This window comes from Diorhabda carinulata, chromosome Y (assembly GCF_026250575.1).
Source record: "Diorhabda carinulata isolate Delta chromosome Y, icDioCari1.1, whole genome shotgun sequence".
NCBI classification, from domain to species: Eukaryota; Metazoa; Arthropoda; class Insecta; order Coleoptera; family Chrysomelidae; genus Diorhabda; species Diorhabda carinulata.
Window position 1 is genome coordinate 7884464 of NC_079473.1, and position 24180 is coordinate 7908643.

Genomic DNA, 24180 nt, shown 5'->3' on the forward strand with positions numbered 1-24180 from the left:
GTAATAATTGAAGGACTAAATCAAACAAGCCTGAGAAAAATTATAGCTTATTCTTCAATTAATCATATTGGTTGAATACTTGCTGGAATATTAAATTCTAAGTTAATTTGGTAAGTATACTTTATTATTTATTTTTTAATTACTTTAAATATCGTTATTTTTTTATAAAATTAAATTTATTTAACCTAAATCAACTTTTTAATGCATTAAATGCAAATAAATTATTTAAACAATTTTTTATTTTAAATTTTCTATCTTTAGGAGGTTTACCACAATTTTTAGGATTCCTACCAAAATGAATTGTGATCAATAACTTAATTTTAAGTCAAATATACACTTTAAGAGTAATCTAAATTATTAATTGCCCTATACTTTTATATTCGATTAACATTTTCCTCTCTAACTATTTTAATAGTGAAAATCTGGTTAAAGCAACAAAATTTAACAATTTCATTTTTCTACTCTTAAATGCATTTACTTTACTTAGCTTATGCCTTTGTACTAGGATCTTAAATATCTTATAAGGATTTTAGTTAAGTTAAATTATCAACCTTCAAAGTTGATATTATATTTGATCTAAGCCCTAAAAATTATTTACCTTTATATTTGCAATTTAATATCATACTTACATATACATATAAGGCTTGGTAAAAGAATATTAATATTAATAAATAAATTTACAATTTATCGCCCGAACTCAGTCATTTTACTGAATAAATGGTTGTTTTCAACAAATCATTAAGATTTTGGAACATTATATTTTATTTTTGAGATTTGAGCTGGAATAGTTGGTACCTCTCTTAGAGTACTAGTACATACAGAATTAGGAAATCCCGGAACTTTAATTGGAAATGATCAAATTTACAATGTTATCGTAGCTGCTCATGCATTTATCATAATTTTTTTATAGTAATACCAATTATAATTGGTGGATTTGGAAACTGATTAGTTCCCTTAATAATCGGTGCTCCATATATAGCATATCCCCGAATAAATTATATAAGTTTTTGAGGTGCAGGTACAGGATGAACGGTTTATCCCCTTCTTTCATCTAATATCGCACATGGTGGATCTTCAGTAGACTTAGCTATTTTTAGTTTACATTTAGCTGGTATATCTTCAATTATTTTAGGAGCAATTAATTTTATTAATACAGTAATTAATATACGACCTAAAGATATGACATTAGACCGTATACCTTTATTTGTTTGAGTAGTTGTTAGTAGTTATTACAGCAATTCTTCTATTATTATCCCTACCAGTTTTAGCTGGGGCTATTATTATATTATTAACTGATCGAAATTTGAATATATCTTTTTTTGATATTGCCGGAGGAGGGGACCCAATTTTATACCAACATTTATTTTGATTTTTTGAACATACTAAAATTTATATTTTAATTATTCCTGGTTTTGTATTAATTTCTCATATTGTTAGACAACAAAGAAGAAAAAAAAGCTTTTGGTACATTAGGTTTAATTTATACCATAATAGCAATTGGACTACTAGGATTCATTGTATGAGCTCATCATATATTTACAGTTGGTATAGATGTTGACACCCGAGCTTATTTCACATCATCTACTATAATTATTGTAGCTCCTAGTGGAATTAAAGTTTTTATATTATTAGCAACATTTCATGGATTAAAAACTAACTATAGACCAGCAACATTATGAGCATTAGGCTTTATTTTTTTATTTACAGTTAGAGGATTGACAGGAGTTGTCATAGCTAACTCTTCAATCGATATTGTTTTAAATGATACTTATTATGTTTCAGCTCATTTTCATTATGTTCTTTCTATAGAAGCTGTATTTGCTATTTTAGCAGGTATTGTTCAATGATTCCCTTTATTTATAGGTTTAACTTTAAATAATTTTTATTGAAAAATTCATTTTTTTAATATATTTATTGGAGTAAATTTAACTTTCTCTTCATAACATTTTTTAGGTTTAATAGGAATACCACAACGATACTCCGATTATCCTGATATTTTTACTCTATGAAATATTGTTTCATCAATTGGATCTTTAATTTCCCTTATTAGAGAAATTTTTTTTATTATTTATTTTTTGAGAAGCTTTCTCTATACAACGAAAAAGAATTAATTCATTAAGAATAAATCCTTCAATTGAAAGATTACAATTTCATCCTCCATAGCTAAGCATCTAAATTCAGGATCTGATAGTTAGATAGATCTATCAAGCTATTTCATATACTATGTTAGGCAATTTATAGATTGGTGTTTTATAATTCAATTAGTAGAAATAGATAGAATATTAAGGGTTTGACTGTAAGCTATTCTAATATTTTGTTATTTAAAGATTCCAGAAAGTTTAGGAGTAACTGATTTTATATATGGTAAAGGTGTATAAATATATGGAATATTTCTATCAACGTGAATTTGAATATTGAATTTTGAAACCTATGAATTTAAAATTTTTACAACAATTAATACAATTCAAAACCACCGAAAATCTTAATTAATTATTGTAAGTAAAATATTAATTATTTTAATACATTTATATACATACATATATATTTCTTATAACCAATAAATATTCAGCTACATTCATAATAGAGCTAGCTATATAATTTATTTAAATTATTAAGGTCTTTTTTATCATTAATAGCTTTTTCGTTCTTATGAATGTGAAGCATTTCTAAAAATATTCTTTTTCGTGTATTAGATTCTGTTTCAAGAATTTTTGAATCTTTATAATTGGATTTATGTTTTTGTATATTCCATGTTCGTTAATGCAGTTTTATTTTTTTTATCGTATTGATCACCTTTTAGTCTATTTACCAAATACTGAAATGTCTATCCTATATAGACAGCGTCACAATTAGTACAAGGCACTTGATATATACATAATATTATTTCTTTTGTTATTTGGTATTTTAGATTTAAATTTAGTGAAATATTTGGATAACGTATTATGTTCTTTTTGACTTATACTAATATCATATTTATGAAAATACTTTGATAGTTTTTGGGAAAGTCCTTATACCTACTTATGGTAAGGAAAAATGTTTTATATTTTGATGTTTGGTTTCTGTTTTGTTTTTTAATTGATTGTAGTATCTGTTTATCCTTTTCCTGATTATGAACTTCTAATCAACTTAAGAGATTGCATTTTTCAATCTTCCAGTAAAAAAGGATCAGCAAAATCTACCCCAACATTTAAAAATGGAGAATAAACATTTATTCTAACATCCAGAAGATCACCCATCAAATATTGTAAACCTTTAGGTTGGGCTTCAGTGCAAATTACATATTTCTAGTAATTTTTTTACAGGCATTTCTAGACGAAATAGGCCAATATTTTTCTCTGACTGTATATAATAATTGTTGTGTTCCACAATGAAGAGATTTTCTATGGAGATGAGTTGGAATAATATCAGTCACAACATGAGATTTGGGTAGAATAATTGGAAATTTATATACCGCTAATACGAATAACTCTATCCTTTAGGAATGGGTTTGGTGATAGAATCGGACACCCTTTTAGCATTGATCTGCTATTTGTTAAACAATAGTATTCATTTGCAAAGTATACCTTCTGAATTTTTTATATAATGAATAATTCCGTGATTTTAAGTTCTTTTGGAGTGAGTGGGTCGATAGTCGGCGTATTTGAGATAAGTTAAAGTTTCTTTCCGAATGATTTAATTTTTTCACAAAACCGAATTATGAATGCAGTGACAGCGAATAATTTAGAAAAATTTTAAATTCGTTCAAGTAGTCTTGTAACTAATTCATTTTGAATTACATTCGTGGATTTTGTTTTGCCTTTCGGAATTTCGTAGTCACCCCTCAAATTCCAAGTACTGCTATTGTTTAAGAACCAATGTGGTGCGTACCACCATAGAGTATTGGTTTTTTAGAGTTTTTAATGAGCATCCGCGCGATAAAATGTCAGCAGCATTGTCATTTGACGATACATGATACCAATGAGAACTATTTGTTGAGGTCTGAATTAATTTCAGAAACTCTATTCGCGACTAATGTTTTCCACTTGTAAGGTTCTCATTTTATCCAAGCTAATGTAACAGTCGAATCAGTGTAAAAGAAATAATTATCAAACTTAAAATTTATTGTATTATTTATTTTGTTCACGAGCTGTGCTGTTACTTGCGCCGCACATTAGTCCAGACGGAGTAGGGTCAATTTTTTGGTTGGTGCTACACGAGATTTCGCGCATAATATATTGGAATAAATTCGTCCGTCTGGTTTGACACATCATTTAAACAAACACGAGCCGTATGCCTTTTCGGATGCATCGGAAAATGCATGAAGTTCTATCGTGACGCTATCGTTATACAAAACGTGATGAGGACTGGTTTTATCATTTAAAATTAACATCTCCTTTTTGAACTCTAACCACAACTTCTCTAAATGCGGAGGTATGGGTTCATCCCACGATATTTTCATTAACCACAACTCTTGCATCATGATTTTTGCCCTGACTATAAATGAACCTAGAAGACCGAGTGGGTCAAAAATTAGACATATTGCAGATAAGACACTTCGTTTTGTTTCCAGTTTAATGTTCGACTCAATATTGGTTGCTGCATACATTATGGAGTCTGATTGTGCATTCCATAAAATTCTTAGTTTTGTTTGACTTGTTTCCGCTAAGTTGCAAATATTGAGATCTAGACCTTCACTTAGCTTCACCTTTGCTCAAAATATCAGTACTGTTGCTCAACCATTTTCGGAGTTCAATACCTGCACTATGATTATTCAAATGAAGTATTTAAACTAATAACTTGAATGAAATAAGCAATAAAGAATATGATTAATGAAAGGAACGGACTCTTCACCTTCTTCTCGTCTCTGCTAATGATGGAGATGAGTTCCCGCCTTTATGTATCTTCTTTAACCTCACTTCTTAATTGATGCCCTTCTTCAATGGGATTTTTATGTTTGGAGATTAATCACAATCCTATCGATTAGACCAAAATATGTTGGGGGACAATTTAATTGATTAAGAGAAAACTTATATACTTCAGTGGTCTGTAACACTTTATGTTTAACATAAAATATAATTCTCCGGTACAACACTCTACTTCGCTGATCATTTGTGGTAAACTGAACTTTTATTTCTAAGCACTATTGCCGCTTTTACAAACATGTTTTATATTCATCAACAAGGACAGTTTCCTCGAAATCTTCCATTATTAATTGTGTTATAGCACTTGAAATGGAAGCTCCATAGCACAACCATCAATTTTTATGTATATTTCATTTTCATATTTGAAGTACGTTGTTGTAAGTGTGAGTTCTATAGCTTCTATAAATTCTTTTTGAGTTATTTCTGTATATTCTTTAATTTTGTCCCATTTTTTTAATCAATATATTTTTTACAATAGTAATAGGAATATTTTTATAAAGACACCAGTTACATGCAGAAAATTCTTGAAGGACATTTTATAAAACGCAATTGTATTAAATATTGTAAACACTTCATCAGCATTTATTTTTTTATAAATATGAATTGTTGTAAACAACTTGACAATGAATATATGTATCGTTCTTGAATATATAGTTCATTCAATGTTTATAGTTAGTTCGCTCTTGAGATTAATTGTATTCATTTAATTTTGTGTAAAATAAAGTTTTTAAAAATAATTTTCGAAAACCGAAAATTATAATTGGCGCAGTCATTCGGATTAGTGCGGTCGCGATTTTTCACGCAAAGTGCGATAAAAAATTCCGACTACGTACTTCAGTACAGCAGCACTAGATCTACGTGTTCAACGAAGAACTTCAGGACTTCAGATAGCTGTAAGTGCCAAGTTTCCTTATTTATATACCTTTTTATCTATCCTTATCAAACTTTGAGTAAGGAAGAGATAATCTAATAATTTTGAATATAGTATTTTTATGAACGATTTAGATAACTTATTGAATACATTTGGTAATTTAAACTTAAAAGATAGTTCAGATTATACAAAAATGACAACTTCAAATCCAAAAACCCTAAATTGGGAATTATTTAAACTAAAATTGGAAAACATAAAACCATACGACGGTAACAGAAATACTTTAAACAAATTTATTAACAGATGTGAAAATCTAATAGAGACGTATTCGATCTATAATGATCAAGATATTAATAATCATGTCTTGGAATGTATCCAAGAAAAATTAATTGACAAAGCTGAGATGATGGTAGGAAATAGGATTGAACTAAATACCTGGTTCAAACTAAAGGAAGCTTTGATACAATGCTTTGCAGATAGGCGCGATTTAGACTGCATATTGCAGGAATTAACAAAAACAAGACCGTTTAAAAATGAAAACTTAATAACATTTGGTAACAGATTACAATTACTGAAAAATCAAACAATACAAAGAATCAGTAATAATTTAAATTTAGGTGAAATTGACAAAAATGTCAAATAAACCATTGCGAAAAAACAGCTTTGAACACCTTTATAGCAGGATGTTCAGGCATCATACGCAATAACATTTATTTAAAAAAGCCTGTATCACTAGAGGATGCTATGGCTTATGTTGATGAGTTCGAAAATTTTGAAAAACTCTATGGCCAATTTTATGAGCCCAGTGTCAAATATAATAACAATAATAATAACAATGTTCAAACGAACCAAATAAGAAATAATAGAAATAACCAATATAGTAATTATAATTCTCTTTACCGACAATATTATGATAATAATTATAACAGAAATAACTATGAAAACAATCAAAGATATAATAACAATAATAATTATAATAATTTTCCTAGTCAACCGATAAATGTAAATCCCATGCCACAAAGAAGGCAAAACTATCCGACAAACGCACAAGTATTTGGCACCAGGAAAAATGTTTTCCGTCCAAACCAAATACCTACAAACCGGTTACCAAGACCAGAACCGATGTCTACGACATCGAGAAATTTTTCCGATAAACCTAGTAGACGTGTAAACAATAATAACAATTATAATAATAATAATAATGCAAACAATAATAGATATTTCCAATCACGAAATGAACGACCAAATTTTACATCAGAAGAGTTATATAATAATAATTGTAACAATAATGATAATGAAGAAGAAGAAGAAGAAATAATTGATTTCCAACATTTATTTGAGTCAGACGAAAATAATGACCAAACCGTAAATTTTCGGAAAGAGGCTCGGAAAAAGAATCAAAAATAAAAGAAATTTTACTCCTAATGATCCATTAACATATTTTGAAAATTTCATAGAAACTAACGAACCAGAATCCAGTGAACAAGTAATTGAAATAAATTTCACATCTAATAATTCATCGCCAAAAATTCAAAAATTCATAAAAATGAAAGAATCGGAATTAAATCATTGTAAAGAAATAAATGAACAAGTAGAACTAGATCTCAGTAAATTATTTGATGAAGAAGAAAAAGATAAATTAAACAATTCAGAAGAAAATATTATAATGGTAGGAGAAATGAATAATGATACAAAAGGAGAATTAGTAGTAGAATTATTTGATAAAGTGGAATTAATTGTGGAATTAAAATATTCAGGATTAGATGAATTAAAAATGAATGAAAATGATAATGAAAGTGAAGTAAAAGGGAATGTAATAGAATTAAATGGAAAAATAAATGAAATAAATAATGATGAGACAATGGAAGAAAAAGATATAAATGATGTTATAAAAATAGATAATGATATATTAGAAAAAGAATGTTATGTTATAAAACCTGAATTAAATACAAATATATTGGATATACAAAATCAAAATAATATCATTGATAAAAGAGAAATAAATAATGAAAATGACTAAGTTGAGATTAATTATGAAACAATTAACAAAGAATTTGATAGAAATAATTGTGAAATAATTTCAAAATATTTCAATAGAAAATTAAATGCTATACTAAATGAAAAATTAATTGAAGAACTATTTTCGAAACGTAGATATTATCATTCATTAAAATGGTAAGCAATTCAAGAAATTATAAAATTTATGCAAAGAACTTTCTTTCTTTTTTATTATTATGTTATAAGAATAGATAAGATTTAGAATTAATAGATAATAAATAAGTAAAATATATATATATATATATATATATATATATATATATATATATATATATATATATATATGAAAAAAGAAATAAATGAAACGTTTAAGACAATTTATATAATTTTGAATAAGCCTCTTAGTGTTTATCCTTTAGAAAAAATACATTCCTCCTTAGAAAACCCAATATTAGAAATACCAATTTCAAGTAGATCATTGAATACTTATAAACATCAAATTTTAATAACAAGTGGCGAAGTAAATAATATAAGAACACAGAGAGAAAAATGTTTTGATAACACTCGTATATATATAATTTTATCTAAGAGAGATTTAGAAAATAACATAATTCAGTTTGTTAAGGAATATATTGACCCTAAACAACTTTACGCATTATATTTTAGAGAACCCTTAAAACCAGAACAATTTATAGCTACAGTACAAAAATATTTTAAAAATGCAGCATTTAAATTTATTCATTGTATAAATGTAGTCAAAGATATTTTAATTGAAGAAGAACAAAAAGAAAAATTAGAATACTATCACATATACAAAAAGGGACACATAGGAATTAATGAATAAAAAAAATCATTAACTGAAAAATATTATTGGCCTAAAATGTTACAAGATATAGAAAATTTTGTTAATAATTGCGAAATATGCCAAAAGAATAAATATGACAGAAATCCACCAGTAATTAAATTCAATTTAACCCCAACAGCCAGTAAACCATTTGAACATATACATATAGATACTTTTAAAATAGCAAATCAGTCATATTTAACTATAATAGATGCTTTCTCTCGTTACGGTCAAGCATATTCAATGCCAAGTGTGAATGGAACCTCGTTGTTGATAATATATTAAATTATGTCACTCATTACGGTTTACCTTACAAAATTACAGCTGATTGTGGTTCAGAGTTCAAGAACAACGAACTACAAGATTTTTGCAAATTGCACAAAATTGAGCTACATTATACAACGTCTAAAAATAGTAATTCCAATTCACCGGTAGAACGTTTTCACTTTAGTCTTATTGAACATTTTAGATGTATAAAAGAAAATAATAATGATTTAACTCCTAATCAATTAATAAAACATTCAATATCGGCATATAATAATTCGATTCACTCTGTAACACAATTTACACCATTTGAAATTATTAAAGGTCATATAAACAACCCCGATGGTCATTTAATAATATCCAATTATATACAAAATCATAAAGAAACGTCAAAATTATTATATGAAAAAATTAAATTTAGAAATGCTAATATTAAAGAAAAAATAATAAATAAGAGAAACGAACTAGAAATGGTCCACCTTCCTATGAAAATCAAGACATAGCTTATATAAAAACAAAATTCCGAGATAAAAAATTACCCAAATTTAAAAAAGCAAAAATTGTGAAAGACTCTGGCATATTATTAGAAACAAATAAAGGAACTTATCACAAAAACATAATAAGAAAACCAAAAACTAAAACAGAAAAATTGTTACAGGATAATGAAGCTGACAATAGTATTAATATTACTACTACTTTACAAGACGACCAAGACAGAAGACATAGTAATTACAAACGTAAATAACTTATTATTACCCATTAATTTAGGAAACAGTAATCTTATATATACCAAACACACTTTCATATATTATATAGATTTAGAATTTATTCATAAACAAACTAATAATTTGAAACAATATTATTATAGTTTAAAAAATAATTTATTTCAAGCGAATGCTACAAATCCTATTTCATATCATAATTTGGTTGAACAATCATTAAGTAGAACGGAAATTTTAATTAATACTTTGGACAAAAAATCAGAAAATATTTATCCACATTTAAGATTAAAAAGAGGATTAATAAATGCAGTAGGAAAAATAGATAAATGGCTTTTTGGAACTCTAGATTCAGATGATGAAGAACGATAGGATAATGCTATAAATGTTTTACAACAAAATCAAAAACACATAATTCATGAAGTAAATTTACAAATACCGCTACACAAAAAATTAATTGATCATTATAATAAATCGATTACGACTCTATGGACTAATCAACAAAAACTTACTGATAATTTAGAGAAATTTTACATTTCACAGTACAATTTCACAGATTAATCTGGATTGTCTAAGTTTGATTACATTGATTAACAATATTGAAAATGCAATAACATTTTCTAAATTAAATACGATTCACAGTTCTGTTATATCAAGTCAAGAAATTTTAGAAATGATGAAATATTTAAATACTATTTATAATGAAGAACAAATCCCAAAATATTTTCTTGGTTCACAAGTAACCTTTTCTAAATCTAAAATAATTTTTGCTACTCATGTTCCAATCCTTAAACCTAAAACCTATGAATTTTTCCATTTATATCCTATAATCCAAAATTATACGATTTGTATCCCTCCTCAACCTTACTTGGCCATCAATCAAGAAGAAGTCAATTTTATTAAAGAAGAATGTCCAGCGATAGAGGAAAAATATTATTGTAAAGAAACATTTAAGTTAAAAGACAATTGTACTATTGAACTGTTAAATGGACACTCTGGTGAAAATTGTGTTGTTAATGAAATTAATCTTTAAGAATCTATATTGGAACAAGTGACAAATAATGAGCTTTTAGTAATTCCAAATTCAGAAACTGAAGTGATATCTAAATGTGTTTCAGATCGTTATTTTAAAATCAGTTATCCATCAATTGTAAAAATTCCAAAAAACTGTACTATTCAAATAGAAAGTGAAATCTTCTCAACTATCATACAAATAAAAAAAGGAAAATCAATAATATTACCGAAATTGAACTTCAAATTTTTAAATAATCAAATTTATAAATCTCCAAATTTAACCAATATAGATTTTGACAAATTATACGAAATAAATAAAATTGCTAGAAATATAAAACAAATTCATGAAATTTATCATTCGCAAAACCATGTATCGATTGGACTATTTACCATAATAATAATAATTTGTGTAATTTTAATAACATTATGGTTAATTCATAAATATAAAAGTAAATTTGTAAGAAAACAAACATTTGAAGAAAAGAAGAAAGACACCATCGAATTAGAAGAAAGAAGACAGCAGGACATGAAAAATACCTCCGTCATTTTTCATTCTTAGGGATGGAGGAGTTACATGCAGAAAATTCTTGAAGGACATTTTATAAAACGCAATTGTATTAAATATTGTAAACACTTCATCGGCATTTATTTTATAAATATGGATTGTTGTAAACAACTTGGCAATGAAAATATGTATCGTTCTTGAATATATTGTTCATTCAATGTTTATAGTTAGTTCGCTCTTGAGATTAATTGTATTCATTTAATTTTGTGTAAAATAAAGTTTTTAAAAATAATTTTCGAAAACCGAAAATTATAATTCACCACATTTTTTTCAAAATATTTTTCAAATAATCAGATAATGGGTAATAATTAGATAATGTGTTTTGAATACTTGAGTGACTTATGAAAATGAATATTAAAGATAGTATAAATAATACAGGGAAAAATATAATTATATCAGATATTGGTTTAAATAAAATATTAATTTTGGAGATTAAAGATGAATAGTATTTATATCTGAAGTTTTAAAAAAAACCTTGTTTTTGGTTTACAAGACCAATATTTTATTTAGATTATTAAAACTTCAATGTCAATATATTTTTCAAAGATAATATTTTGTGTAGGAGATTAATATTTGTTTTAAATCGTAAGCATTTATCAATAATATTATTAAGATTAGAAATTATTGTTATTTCTTTGTATTTTGGGCTATTTTTATATTTGAGAAGTATAACATGAATATTTTTTTTCTATAATTTATTTAACAATAAGAGTATGTGAGGGGGCATTCGGATTATCAATTGATTTTAATGGTTCGTGCTCAGGTCAATGATTATGTTCCAACTTCTTCTTTTTTATGATGATATATTTATTGTGATAATTAATATTGATTCCTTCAAGTTTTAAGAGCTGTTGGTTAATACAGTAATTTTTTTTTATCTTATTTTTCATATTTATTTTTAATAATAGGAGATTTTTTCAGCTTTTCAATGTTTAATATTTTTTTTAGGGTTACGATATATTATCTTATAGTTTAATTTTTCTAGGTTTTTGAATTTGTGGTTTAATAATTTCAGCTAGAGTAAAATTGTATACTAATAATGAATATTATCATTTAGTTATAATAATTTTAATTATTTTATTATTAAGCTCATATTTGACATTTTTTCTCTTAATTTATGAATTTTTTATTTCTATTTTGAAATTAGTTTAATTCCTACGTTAATGTTGATTATTGGTTGAGGATATCAACCTGTTTTATTTGTTTCTTCCATATATATATATATATATATATATATATATATATATATATATATATATATATATATATATATATATATATATATATATATATATATATATATATATATATATATATATATATATATATATATATATATATATATATATATATATATATATATATATATATATATATATATATATATCGGTTTATTTTATTGGTTGTTATATTTGTATTTTAGGTTTAGTTTCTCATTGTTTAGTAATTTATCATCAAAATTTGAAAAAATTCAGAACTGGAAATCCAATTGGTGATGTAGCATTATTAAAATAGATTGCTTTAATATTAAATTTTGGTAGTTGAAATTATTTAGAAATTATAAAAGAAGACTATATTACACAATTAATTAGTTATTCAGTTGTTTTAGCAGCAATTACAAAAAGGCTCAAATTCCTTTTTCTTCTTGATTGCCTACAGCAATAGCTGCTCCAACTCCGGTTTCTTCTTTAGTTCATTCTCCTACTTTAGTTTACTGCAGAAGATTTATTATTCGTTTTTATTTTTGAATTTGATATGAAAAAAATTATTGCTTTATCAACATTGAGGCAATTAGGTTTAATAATATTTATTTCAGCATTAGGAGAATATAAATCAGCATTTTTTCATTCATTAATTCTTGCCTTATTTAAAGCTTTATTATTTATGTGCTGGTAATATTATTCATAATTTATTTAATTGCCAAGATATTCCTTCAATAGGAAATTTAGTTAAGCATTTGCCTTTAACATGTACTTATTTTAATATTTGTAATTTATCTTTATGTGGTTTACCTTTTATATCAGGGTTTTATTCTAAGGATTAAAGGAGGAATAAATTAATTAAATATTTTTATTTATTCAATTTCATTTTATATTTCTACTGGATTAACAGTGTCTTATAGATTACGTTTAACTTATTATTGGTTCTTTTCATTTTCTATCTTCACGTGTGATTCACGAGAGAAGAATAATTATATTAAAAGTAATAAGGATCTCAATTTGATTTGTAATTTTTAGTGGGAGAATATTTTCATGATTAATTTCTTCTACCACTTATTTTATTTGTCTTATATTTTTTATAAAGTATTAACTTTATTTGTAATTATTATTGGAGAGGGGGGGTTGGTTTATAAATTCGATAAATTTAAGCTTTTAAGTTATTGACCCTAAATTTTTTAACTTCAAGATTATTTATAAGAATAATATGAAATAAGCCTTATTTATCTACATTAGGGGTAAATTATTTGCCATTATATATGGGAAAAGTATATTTAAAATTATTTGATCAGGGTTGATTAGAATATTATGGGGGTCAACAAATAGCAAAAAATTTGAAAACGTTTGACTTTTATAAAATTATTTTCAATTAATCATTTAAAAATTTATTTATTATAATTAATTCTTTGTAATTAGGAAGTCAAAGACTTTTAAGTATTTGTAAGAAAAATCTAATGTTACAATGAAAATGTAATGTTTTTTTAAACTATATGAATAGAAATAAAAACAAAATTTCACTGCTTAAGAATTAAGTTAGAAGCTTATTCTTGAATTTCTTATTTCTTTAATTGGAGAATTAAAAATAAGCATTTTATAAATCAAACTTTTAGGTCGAAACTAAATACAATATTTTGCTTCTTATTTAAGATAAATTGAATAATTTAATAATTTTTAAATGCAACTTAAATGTTATAATTAATTATTATCCTAATTAATTCAATTTAAGGCTCCCTGATTTCATTCATGGTATAATCCTCATAATAAAATGAAAATAAAAATAATTAAAATGATTGAATAGTTTAGGATATTAGAAATTTTTATTGTAATAATTAATGGTAAAAGTAAGGTAATTTCAACATCAAAAATTAAAAAAATAATTGCAATTAAGAAAAATGTAAACGAGCTGAATTTTTTGGATCAAATCCACAATCAAATGATCTTCTTTTTACTCTAAATTAACTTTAATTGTTAATAATATAAAAATTAAACAAATTATTGTTATTAATCTAATTTAAATTTTAATTATTTATACTAGTTACATATGAAGTAACAGCTGATAACAAATAATAAATGTGATGACTTCGCGGAAACGTGGAAGATAATAAAAACTGCATTTCTGTTAATAATTCATTCTCTGTTCTAACTTTACTTAATAAACATATATTGTAATTGTGATTTTAGTTTTAACATATAATTGGCGCAGTCAGTAGGATACGCACGGGTTTCGGAAGTGAACAGTTTCGCATTGTGCCGGAAGTGAAATTCGGGACCTTGAAGTTTCTACACCTTAAGTGCGTATTACGAACTTAAAAACTTTCGAAGTTGTGGCAACAGGAGCAGGGAATCAAGAAAAGGAGCAGGAAAGCAGAGCGCTCGAATCAACGAACAATCTGTAAGTGCCTTTTCCTTTTTACCTTTCCAAACCCCTCTGTATAAGGATTTTGGTAAAGATAGTTAAATTTTGTTCATTGCGAATAAATTGCTTATTATAATAATTAATTTTAATTTATTTTCATGAGCGATATTGATGAAATAATTAACGGAATTTCAAATATAGGATTAGACAACAAAAATAATATTAACACTCAACGGAATATTAATAAACAATTCACTAATTCTTTCAAATCAATAAATTCAACTTTAAATATGCCTGAGATGAACTGGGATCTTTTAAAGTCTAGAATTGATAATATTAAACCGTATGACGGTAACAGTAACACGTTAAATAAATTTCTAATTAGGTGTGAAGACCTTATTAATGATTATCGGCAATTTAATGATGCACAATTATCTAAACACATATTCCAATCAGTTCAAGAAAAACTTATAGATAAAGCAGAAATATTAGTAGGTAATCGTGCTGAGTTAACAGATTGGCCGAGATTGAAAGAAGCCCTGATTCAGTGTTTCGCTGATCGTAGAAATATTGACTGTTTAGTACAAGAACTCACTAGAATGAAACCATTTAGGAACGAACCATTGATGAACTTTGGAAGTCGAATTCAATTATTAAGAAGTAGTATAGCACAGAAAATTAGTAATAATCCTAACATAACTAACGCAGAAAAAGTGTGCCAAATAAACCATTATGATAAAACTGCACTTAGTACTTTTATAGCAGGTTGTAGTGGTACCTTAAGAAATAACTTGCATCTTAAAAATCCAGCCTCACTGGAAGATGCAATGGCCTATCTGAACGAATTTGAAAACTTTGAAAAATTATATGGCAATCTAAATGACAATAACCGAGCAACGACGTCCAGATTTAATAGTAATTATCGACAACCTTATTCACAACCAAGATACTATCCTGAAAACCAAACACAACCCTCTTTCCAACAACCCTATCATTCCGTTGACAATAATAAACCAGTTAATCAATTCCCCAGTCAACCTATTAACATCCAACCTAGACAAATGCCCCCCAGACAATACCCGACGAACAAACAAGTAGTCGGACCTCCACAAAACGTTTTCAGACCAAACCAAAAACCCATGCACCAACTTCCTAAACCAACACCTATGTCAACGACTTCAAGAAATTCTTCCACATTATCACAAAGACAAAGATGGCCAAATAATAACAATTATAATCGAAATCAACAATTTCGAAATTCTGGACAGAATTCAAATTTTACTTCCGAAGAGCTATTCACAAACGATTACGACCAATCAGACGAACAACATTACTATCAGAACCAAAATACGGACGATAATGACCAAAATCAAATGTACTATAACTATGACAAGACAGAAAATGAAAATTTTATCCAAACGAGCCAACAACAAGGAATACCTTAGTAGAAATTAACATCTCAACAGAAAACGCATTACCTTACATAGAAATTAATAATCCCAAATTAAAATTACTTATAGATACCGGTAGTTCACGTTCAATTATTAAACCTGATATTATAGAAAAAACTTATCCAAATTCCGTTGATCGAATCAATGCACAAATTAAGACAGCTTTGGGTAGTCGAGATATTGTATATCAATCAACACTTAGAGCATTTCCTGAATTTCAGAATCCAAACTATTTCATCTCCTTTCTATTATTTGATTTCCCCGAATATTTCGATGGTATTATAGGACTAAATGATTTAAGAAATATGAACTTTAATATTGATCTTATAAATAACAAATTAATAGGACCAAATACTGAGATACCTCTCAGATATAAACGGAAAGAAAACTCAAATATATTATTCTCAGTAGAACAACAACAAAAAATTTCAGTTAATCTTAAAGAACCTTTAGAAGTAGAGTCATTTGAAAAAACTAGTTATGATACCTTTAATGTTAATTCGTTTCTAAATTTAAATAACGAAGACAATAATAAATCAAAAAAAAAATATCGATATATCACAATTAATTAGGACAAACCACATGAACGCGGAAGAAAAAGCTGAAATCTTAAAGCTTATTCGAAAATTTTCAGACATCTTCTTTAAACCGGGTGATAAATTATCCTTCACGCCAAGAACAAAACACGAAATTAAAACGACCGACGAAATTCCTATACATTGTAAATCGTACAGATATCCCTATATTCATAAACAAGAAATAAATAACCAGATAGATGAAATGCTGGATAAAGGCATAATAAGGCCCTCAACTTCACCATGGTCATCCCCTATTTGGATAGTCAATAAAAAAGAAGACCAATCGGGGAAACAAAAATATCGTCTAGTAATCGATTATCGGAAACTCAACGAAAAAACGATCCCAGATCGATATCCGATACCAAATATTAATTCGATTCTCGATAAACTGGGAAGATCAAACTATTTTTCAACTATTGACCTTTGGGCTGGTTTTCATCAAATCCAAATGGACAAAAATTCCATACCAAAAACAGCTTTTACTGTCGATAACGGCCATTATGAGTTTCTTAGAATGCCGTTTGGGTTAAGAAACTCGCCATCCACTTTTCAACGTGTTATGGATGAAATTTTAAAGGATCTCCAAAATAAAGTGTGTATGGTCTATATGGACGACATAATAATATTCAGTACCGGACTTCAAGAACACCTTCAAAATTTAAAACTTGTTTTTTCGAAACTACGCGAAGCGAAACTTAAAATTCAATTAGACAAATCAGAATTCCTACGAAAAGATGTAGAATTTCTAGGTCATATAGTAACAACAGACGGGATAAAACCCAACCCAAAAAAAATATCAGCTATTAAGAACTTTCCCTTACCAAAAACACAAAAAGAAATAAAATCCTTTCTAGGATTATTAGGATACTACCGTAAATTTATAAAAAATTTTGCTAAAATCACAAAATCCATGGCTAAATGCCTGAAGAAAAACGAAAAAGTAATACATACAAAAGAATTTATAGATTGTTTTGAAACATGTAAAAATATCTTAACGTCTGAACCAGTTTTAATTTATCCGGATTTCGATAAAGAATTTGAAGTAACTACAGATAGTTCCAACTACGCAATAGGCGCAGTTCTTTCACAAAATAACCACCCTATATGCTATGCATCAAGGACTCTCAATCCAGCCGAAAAAAACTATTCAACGATTCAGAAAGAACTCCTAGCAATAGTATGGAGCTGCAAATACTTTCGCCCATACCTTTTCGGCCGGAAATTCACAATATATTCAGACCACAAGCCACTGCAATGGCTCTTCTCCATGAAAGACCCAAATTCTATGCTAGTCAGATGGAGATTGAAATTAGAAGAGTACGACTACGTCATCAAATATAAAAAAGGATCGTCGAACTCAGCCGCAGATGCCCTAAGTAGAAATCCATGCATAGAATTGAATGCTATGGATAATGAATCAATAATAAATAACGTAGGAGATGCGGACGAAATAATAGAAAACTTCCTACAAAATCCTGACGAAATTCCTCCACTCTCTAGCCTTGACCTCGAGGAAATACTGAATAATATAAGACCCACTGACACCGTAAATCAAGAAACAAATATAGTTCGAGACATACAAAAAGAATCAGATAGACCTCAAGATTCAAACTCAGAATCTGACATTGAAACTCAACATACATCAAGAGAGAATCCTATCTTTTCTATTCCAATTACCGAGAGAGTGTTAAACACATACAAGAACCAAATATTCATAACAAACGGAGAAATAGAATCGATCAAATGTAAAACTGCCAAAATTTTCGACAATACTAGATTATATGTTACACTACCTTCAAACATTTCTTCCTTTCATATAATAAATTTCGTAAAAGAACACATCCGCCCCAAACAAAAGATACGCTATTTATTTCAAACACCGCGATTTACCTAGAATATTCACGACTACGATGCAATCGTACTTCAAAAATTCTGCTTTTAAAATTATACAAAGTAACACCGTTTTAGAGGATTTACAAACTAAAGAAGCACAAGTAGAGAAACTCAAATTTTATCATGAAACTAAAACTTGCCACCGCGGTAGTAACGAAATGAAAATAGCACTTGGTAAACGATTTTATTGGCCAAAAATGTCCGATGCCATTGTAGAATACGTGAATAATTGCGAAATTTGTCAAAAAAACAAATACGATCGAAACCCACCAGTAGTAAAATTCAACCTAACACCAAACACTTCACGTCCTTTTCAACATATCCATATTGACTGTTTTCAAATTTCAGGAAACACTTACTTAACAGTAATAGATACATTTTCTCGATACGGCCAAGCCTACCCTTTATCAGCTGTAAACGGAATATCTATAGTAGAATGCCTATTTAATTTTATAACACACCATGGATTGCCCATAAAAATAACAGCAGATTCCGGTACGGAATTTAAAAATAAAGATCTTGAAAACTTTTGTGAACTTTACAAAATTGAACTTCACTTCACAACCGCTAGAAACAGCAATTCAAATAGCCCCGTGGAGAGGTTTCATTCCACACTTATTGAACATGTACGATGTTTAAGAGAACAAAATCGAAGTCTCACATCAGATCAATTGATAAAACGGGCCATACTTGGGTATAACAACTCAATTCATAGTGTCACCAAATATACACCGTTCGAGGTAATAAAGGGACACATAAATGAAACAAACCCTTTTGACCTTAATGATCACATAATAATATCAGACTATGTACAAGCTCATAAACAAGCAACCACAAGACTTTACGAAAACATAACAGAGACTAATAAAACCATAAAAGAAAAGATTATTAATGATAGGAACGAAAAGCGCACCGAAGCCCCTGACTACAAAAACGAAAAAGTAGCCTATATTCGTACAAAAACAAGAAAAAAAAACTTCCAAAATTCGAAAAATTGAAAATATTAGCTCAGACAAAAAATAAATTAATAACAGATAAAAACATTTATCACAAAGCAAGTGCAAGAAAACCCAAAACTAATAAAAAACAAATTTTTCAGGAAGATGGGGCAGATGAAAATAATATTCCTAGCACTTCTGGCAATACAAAAACTGCACAAGAGTAACGCTACGGAAGACATAGACCAAACTACTATCGATAATCCTTTACTACCGATACAATTAGGAGACTCCCGTCTCATATATAGTAAACATACCTTTATACATTATTTAATTTTAGAACCTATTATTAAGCAATTGTTCAACATTGAAAAACATTTTTACATTATAAAAAATAATTTAGAAGTAAGAAATGCAACTAATGAAATCTCATATCATGCCTTATCTCAAGACATGTTGTTGAGAACAGAATTTCTCATCAAAATTACACGTACGAAACTTGATAATTTACAACCTCATATACGTAATAAAAGAAGTTTATTTGACGGGGTCGGTCAACTACAAAAATGGTTGTTTGGAACACTTGATACCGATGACGGTAATAAATATGATAACGCAATAAAAATTCTAGAAACAAACCAACAAAACATGATTACGGAAATAAACTTACAAAGTTCACATTCCAAGAATCTTATAAGAAATTACAATGTAACAATTCACACCTTATCAAAAAATCAAGAAAAATTTGCTACTTCTCTCGAAAAATTTCAAATCAGCGTGCAAAAATCAATCACTGAATCACACGAGTATTTAACCTTTCAAGCAATCATTTCACAAATAAATTTAGACTGTCAAAATATTATCACATTCTTAGATAATTTGGAAGACTCCATAGCTTTCGCAAAACTAAATACACTTCATCCTTCTATTATCCCTAGTCAAGAGTTACAAAAAACACTAGAATATTTAAGGAAAATTTACCCTGACAACCAAATTACAAAATTTAAAAACATTCTAACATACTACCGATTTTTAGGCACTCAAGTTTCGGTTGCTAAAAATAAATTAATTTTTGCTATACATATACCAATTATCAAAGCCTTAAATTATATCACCTCTTCCCCATCATTCAAAACAATCAAATATTCTCCCTAAAATACTCCTATCTGGCACGAAACAACTGAAATAATCAATTTATAGAAGAAATTTGTCCACTACTAGAAAATGTATATTTCTGCATCGAAGACCACTCTCCTAATGACAATTGCACCCTGCAGCTCCTCGAAAACCAGTCGACTAAAGGTTGCCAAAAAATAAATTCAAAATTAGAAGAATCACTTACTGAACAAATCACACAAGACGAGATAATTATCATTCCAGCAAAAACGGAAAAAGTTTTTTCCAAATGCAACACAGACAAATATCTAGAAGTAAAAAAACCTACACTAATAAAAATACCAAAGTCATGTCAAATAGAAATCAACGCGAAAAAATTCTTCAACGACGTCAAAATACAACGAGGAAAACCATTACTTCTTCCCAAACCAATTACGGAAGAATACGATACGATTGCAGAATACGAAACACCCAAAATGGAAAAAATCAATTTAGAAGACATTCAAGAAATAAGCAGGATGACGAATCAACTTATACCACTAAAAATCCCAATATCCAACCACTATCCCAAAATTTCTGGTAGCTTATCTTTACTAGCCATAATTTTATTTATACTGGGATGGATTTTTAAGAAGAAAATCAAGAAAACCCTGCAAAAATGCTGCAAAAACCAGAAAAAGAAAGAAAATTCAATAGAAGAGTACCCAGAAGAGTCCAAAATCGAACACCACTCCGTATTGTTCTCATCTTAGAGGGGAGGAGTTACATATGAAGTAACAGCTGATAACATATAATAAATGTGATGACTTCGCGGAAACGTGGAAGATAATAAAAACTGCATTTCTGTTAATAATTCATTCTCTGTTCTAACTTTACTTAATAAACATATATTGTAATTGTGATTTTTGTTTTTAAAAATCCAAATTCGAAGTTTTAACATATAATTTACTAGAATCTAGATTTTTTGATTAGAAGAATAGAGGAGAAATGATTTAAAAATTGACGAATGGTACGAATTAATAAAAATGTACCAATAATAACATGTAATCCAGGGAAACCTGTTGCTATAAAAAAAGAAGATCCGTAAACAGAATTTTCAATTGAGAAAGGGGCTTCAATGTATTCATACCCCTGTAGAATTGTAAAATAAATTCCTAAAATAACTGTAAAAATTAATTCCTGGAATCCTTGTGTAAAATTATTCTCTATTAACCTATGATGAGCTCATGTTACTGTTAATCCTGATGTTAGTAAAATTAAAGTATTTAGAAGGGGAATTTCAATTTGATTAAATGGAAATAACGAAATACTTCTGATGTAATAAATAAAATTATTCCTCAACGATGACCTTTTGTAACGAAGAAAGTATGTAATCCTCGATAGGTTTCTTCTCGAACGATGTCTCGTCATCATTGATATATAATAATTATTATAATTAATAAACCAATTATGAGTAGGTTATTGTTATATAAATGAAATCATTTAATTAATCCTATTATTGTTGTTATAGCTCCTAATGCTCCTGATAAAGGTCATGGACTAATATCAACTTAATGAAATGGGTGATTTTTATGTATCGAGATTAATTTACTTCTCTAAGATATAAAGTTCTTCAAATAGCAAAAACATGAGATTGAATAATTGCAACAATAATTAATCTTCTTCTTTTAATGCATATCCATCAATGGATGTTCGCGACCACATTTTTCATGGCTTCTCTATCTCTAGCGGTGTGGATCAATGTCTGAATATCTTATATACCCGTCCACTGCCTCACGTTCCGCAACCATGACATCCTCTTCCATCCCAATCCTCTCTTTCCTTCAATCTTGCCCTCAACTATCAGCTAAAGGAATTGATTTTTATGGCCTCGCTTTATATGGCCAAGGTATGCAATCTTTCGTTTCTTCACGATGTTAAAGAGTTCACGGTCTTTATTGATACGCCTGAGAATATCCTCAATCCTCACTTTTGCAGTCCATGGTATCTTCAGGATTCTACGATATACCCACATTTCGAATGTCTCTAATTTGCTGATGTTTTTTACCTTAAGGGTCCAACCCTCCATCCCGTAAAAAAGCACTAACCAAACGTAGCACCGCACAAGTCTCAGTCTAAGATCAAGATCAAAGTCGGTACATGTAAATACATTTTTAAATTTTATGAATGTACTTCGAGCTTGTTCAAGTCGGCATTTTATTTCACCGTCCGACGACCATTCTTCATAGAGCCATGTTTCTAGATATTTAAATTTTTCTACCCGTTCTATAAGTTTTCCATTATATGTTACTCTAGATTTTCTAAACGTATTCGCTTCTGTAATGATAATCATGAATTTAGTTTTTTTGATGTTGATATTTAATCCCATGTTTTGGCTATGTCCGCCTACTATATTAATTAGTTGTTGTAGGTCATCTGTATTATCAACACTGTGTCATCGGCGTAACGTATGTTGTTGACCCAGACTCCATTGACTTTGATCCCAATGTCTCTATCTTCAAGTGACTCTCGAAAGATGGTTTCAGAGTATATATTAAACAGGAGCGGCAACAATATACAACCTTGACGTACTCCTCTGCGAATCCGAACTTGCTCAGTTAGACCAAGATTTACTTTGACTTGAGCTTTTTGGTGCCAATACAGATTTTCGATACAACGAATGTCTTTTTCGTCTATGCTATGAAGCATAGACAAACAATTTTTTTTATTGGTCATAGCAGTTCTGTACAAGGACCTGTGATGCGACTATTGCCTCTCTTGTACCTAACCCCTGTCTAAATCCAAATTGCGAGTCGCTTATATTATTATCATATTTTCTACATAATCTCTGATGTATTATTCTTAGGAATATTTTTAGGGAGTGGCTCATAAGGCTAATTAGCCTATGATCTTCACATTTTCTTGCTTTCGATTTTTTTGGGATAGGAATAAAAACTGAAGATAGCCACTCTTCAGGTTAATGACCAGTATCATATATGTATCTTGTTGAACCGCTTGTGAAGCACTCTAGTGCCCCTTTCGTCCAGTAGTTTCAGTATTTCTGATGGTATTTCATCTGGACCAGCTGCTTTATTGTTTTTAGCGACTAGTACAGCCTTTTCTACCTCTTCTTTGGTAATAGAAGGTCCAGTTAGACATTCTTCTGCATCGAGTTCTCTGGTCTGGTCTGGTGTATTGACGTAAAAAATTTTTCTACATAGTCTTCCCATATCCTGTATTTCTCATGATCTTCCATAACTATCTGGTTGTCCTGGTTGGTTATTATACCTAGACTTCGTTTTTTAAATATACCAGCGACTTCCTTTAATCTTTTATGGAGGTTGAAATCATCGTGTCTTCGTTGCAGTTGTTCTATTTCGTTGCACTCGTTTTTAAGCCATTCATTTTTGTAACTCTAATTTTTGTTCTTATGAGTCTCTGTAAGTTCTGTACTTATTTATGTCCTTTAATAGTTT

General features: G+C 28.3%; 1 protein-coding gene and 2 pseudogenes across 1 annotated transcript; all 3 read left to right on the forward strand.

The window, feature by feature from the left end:
• The first annotated feature begins 1384 nt into the window (after nt 1–1384).
• On the forward strand, nt 1385–2163 carry LOC130902986 (cytochrome c oxidase subunit 1-like; annotated as a pseudogene).
• Nucleotides 2164–5965: 3802 nt separating this feature from the next.
• On the forward strand, nt 5966–6415 carry LOC130902892 (uncharacterized). The gene has a single exon (XM_057815170.1). It carries the CDS (start codon nt 5966–5968, stop codon nt 6413–6415), a length of 450 nt encoding a protein of 149 aa, XP_057671153.1.
• Nucleotides 6416–7450: 1035 nt separating this feature from the next.
• Nucleotides 7451–13560, forward strand: LOC130902893 (NADH-ubiquinone oxidoreductase chain 5-like; annotated as a pseudogene).
• The last annotated feature ends 10620 nt before the right edge of the window (nt 13561–24180 follow it).

What these genes read in the sequence shown, in the direction of transcription:
- LOC130902892 (XM_057815170.1), top strand. Translation starts at nt 5,966, where the DNA reads ATGACAACTTCAAATCCAAAAACCCTAAATTGGGAATTATTTAAACTA.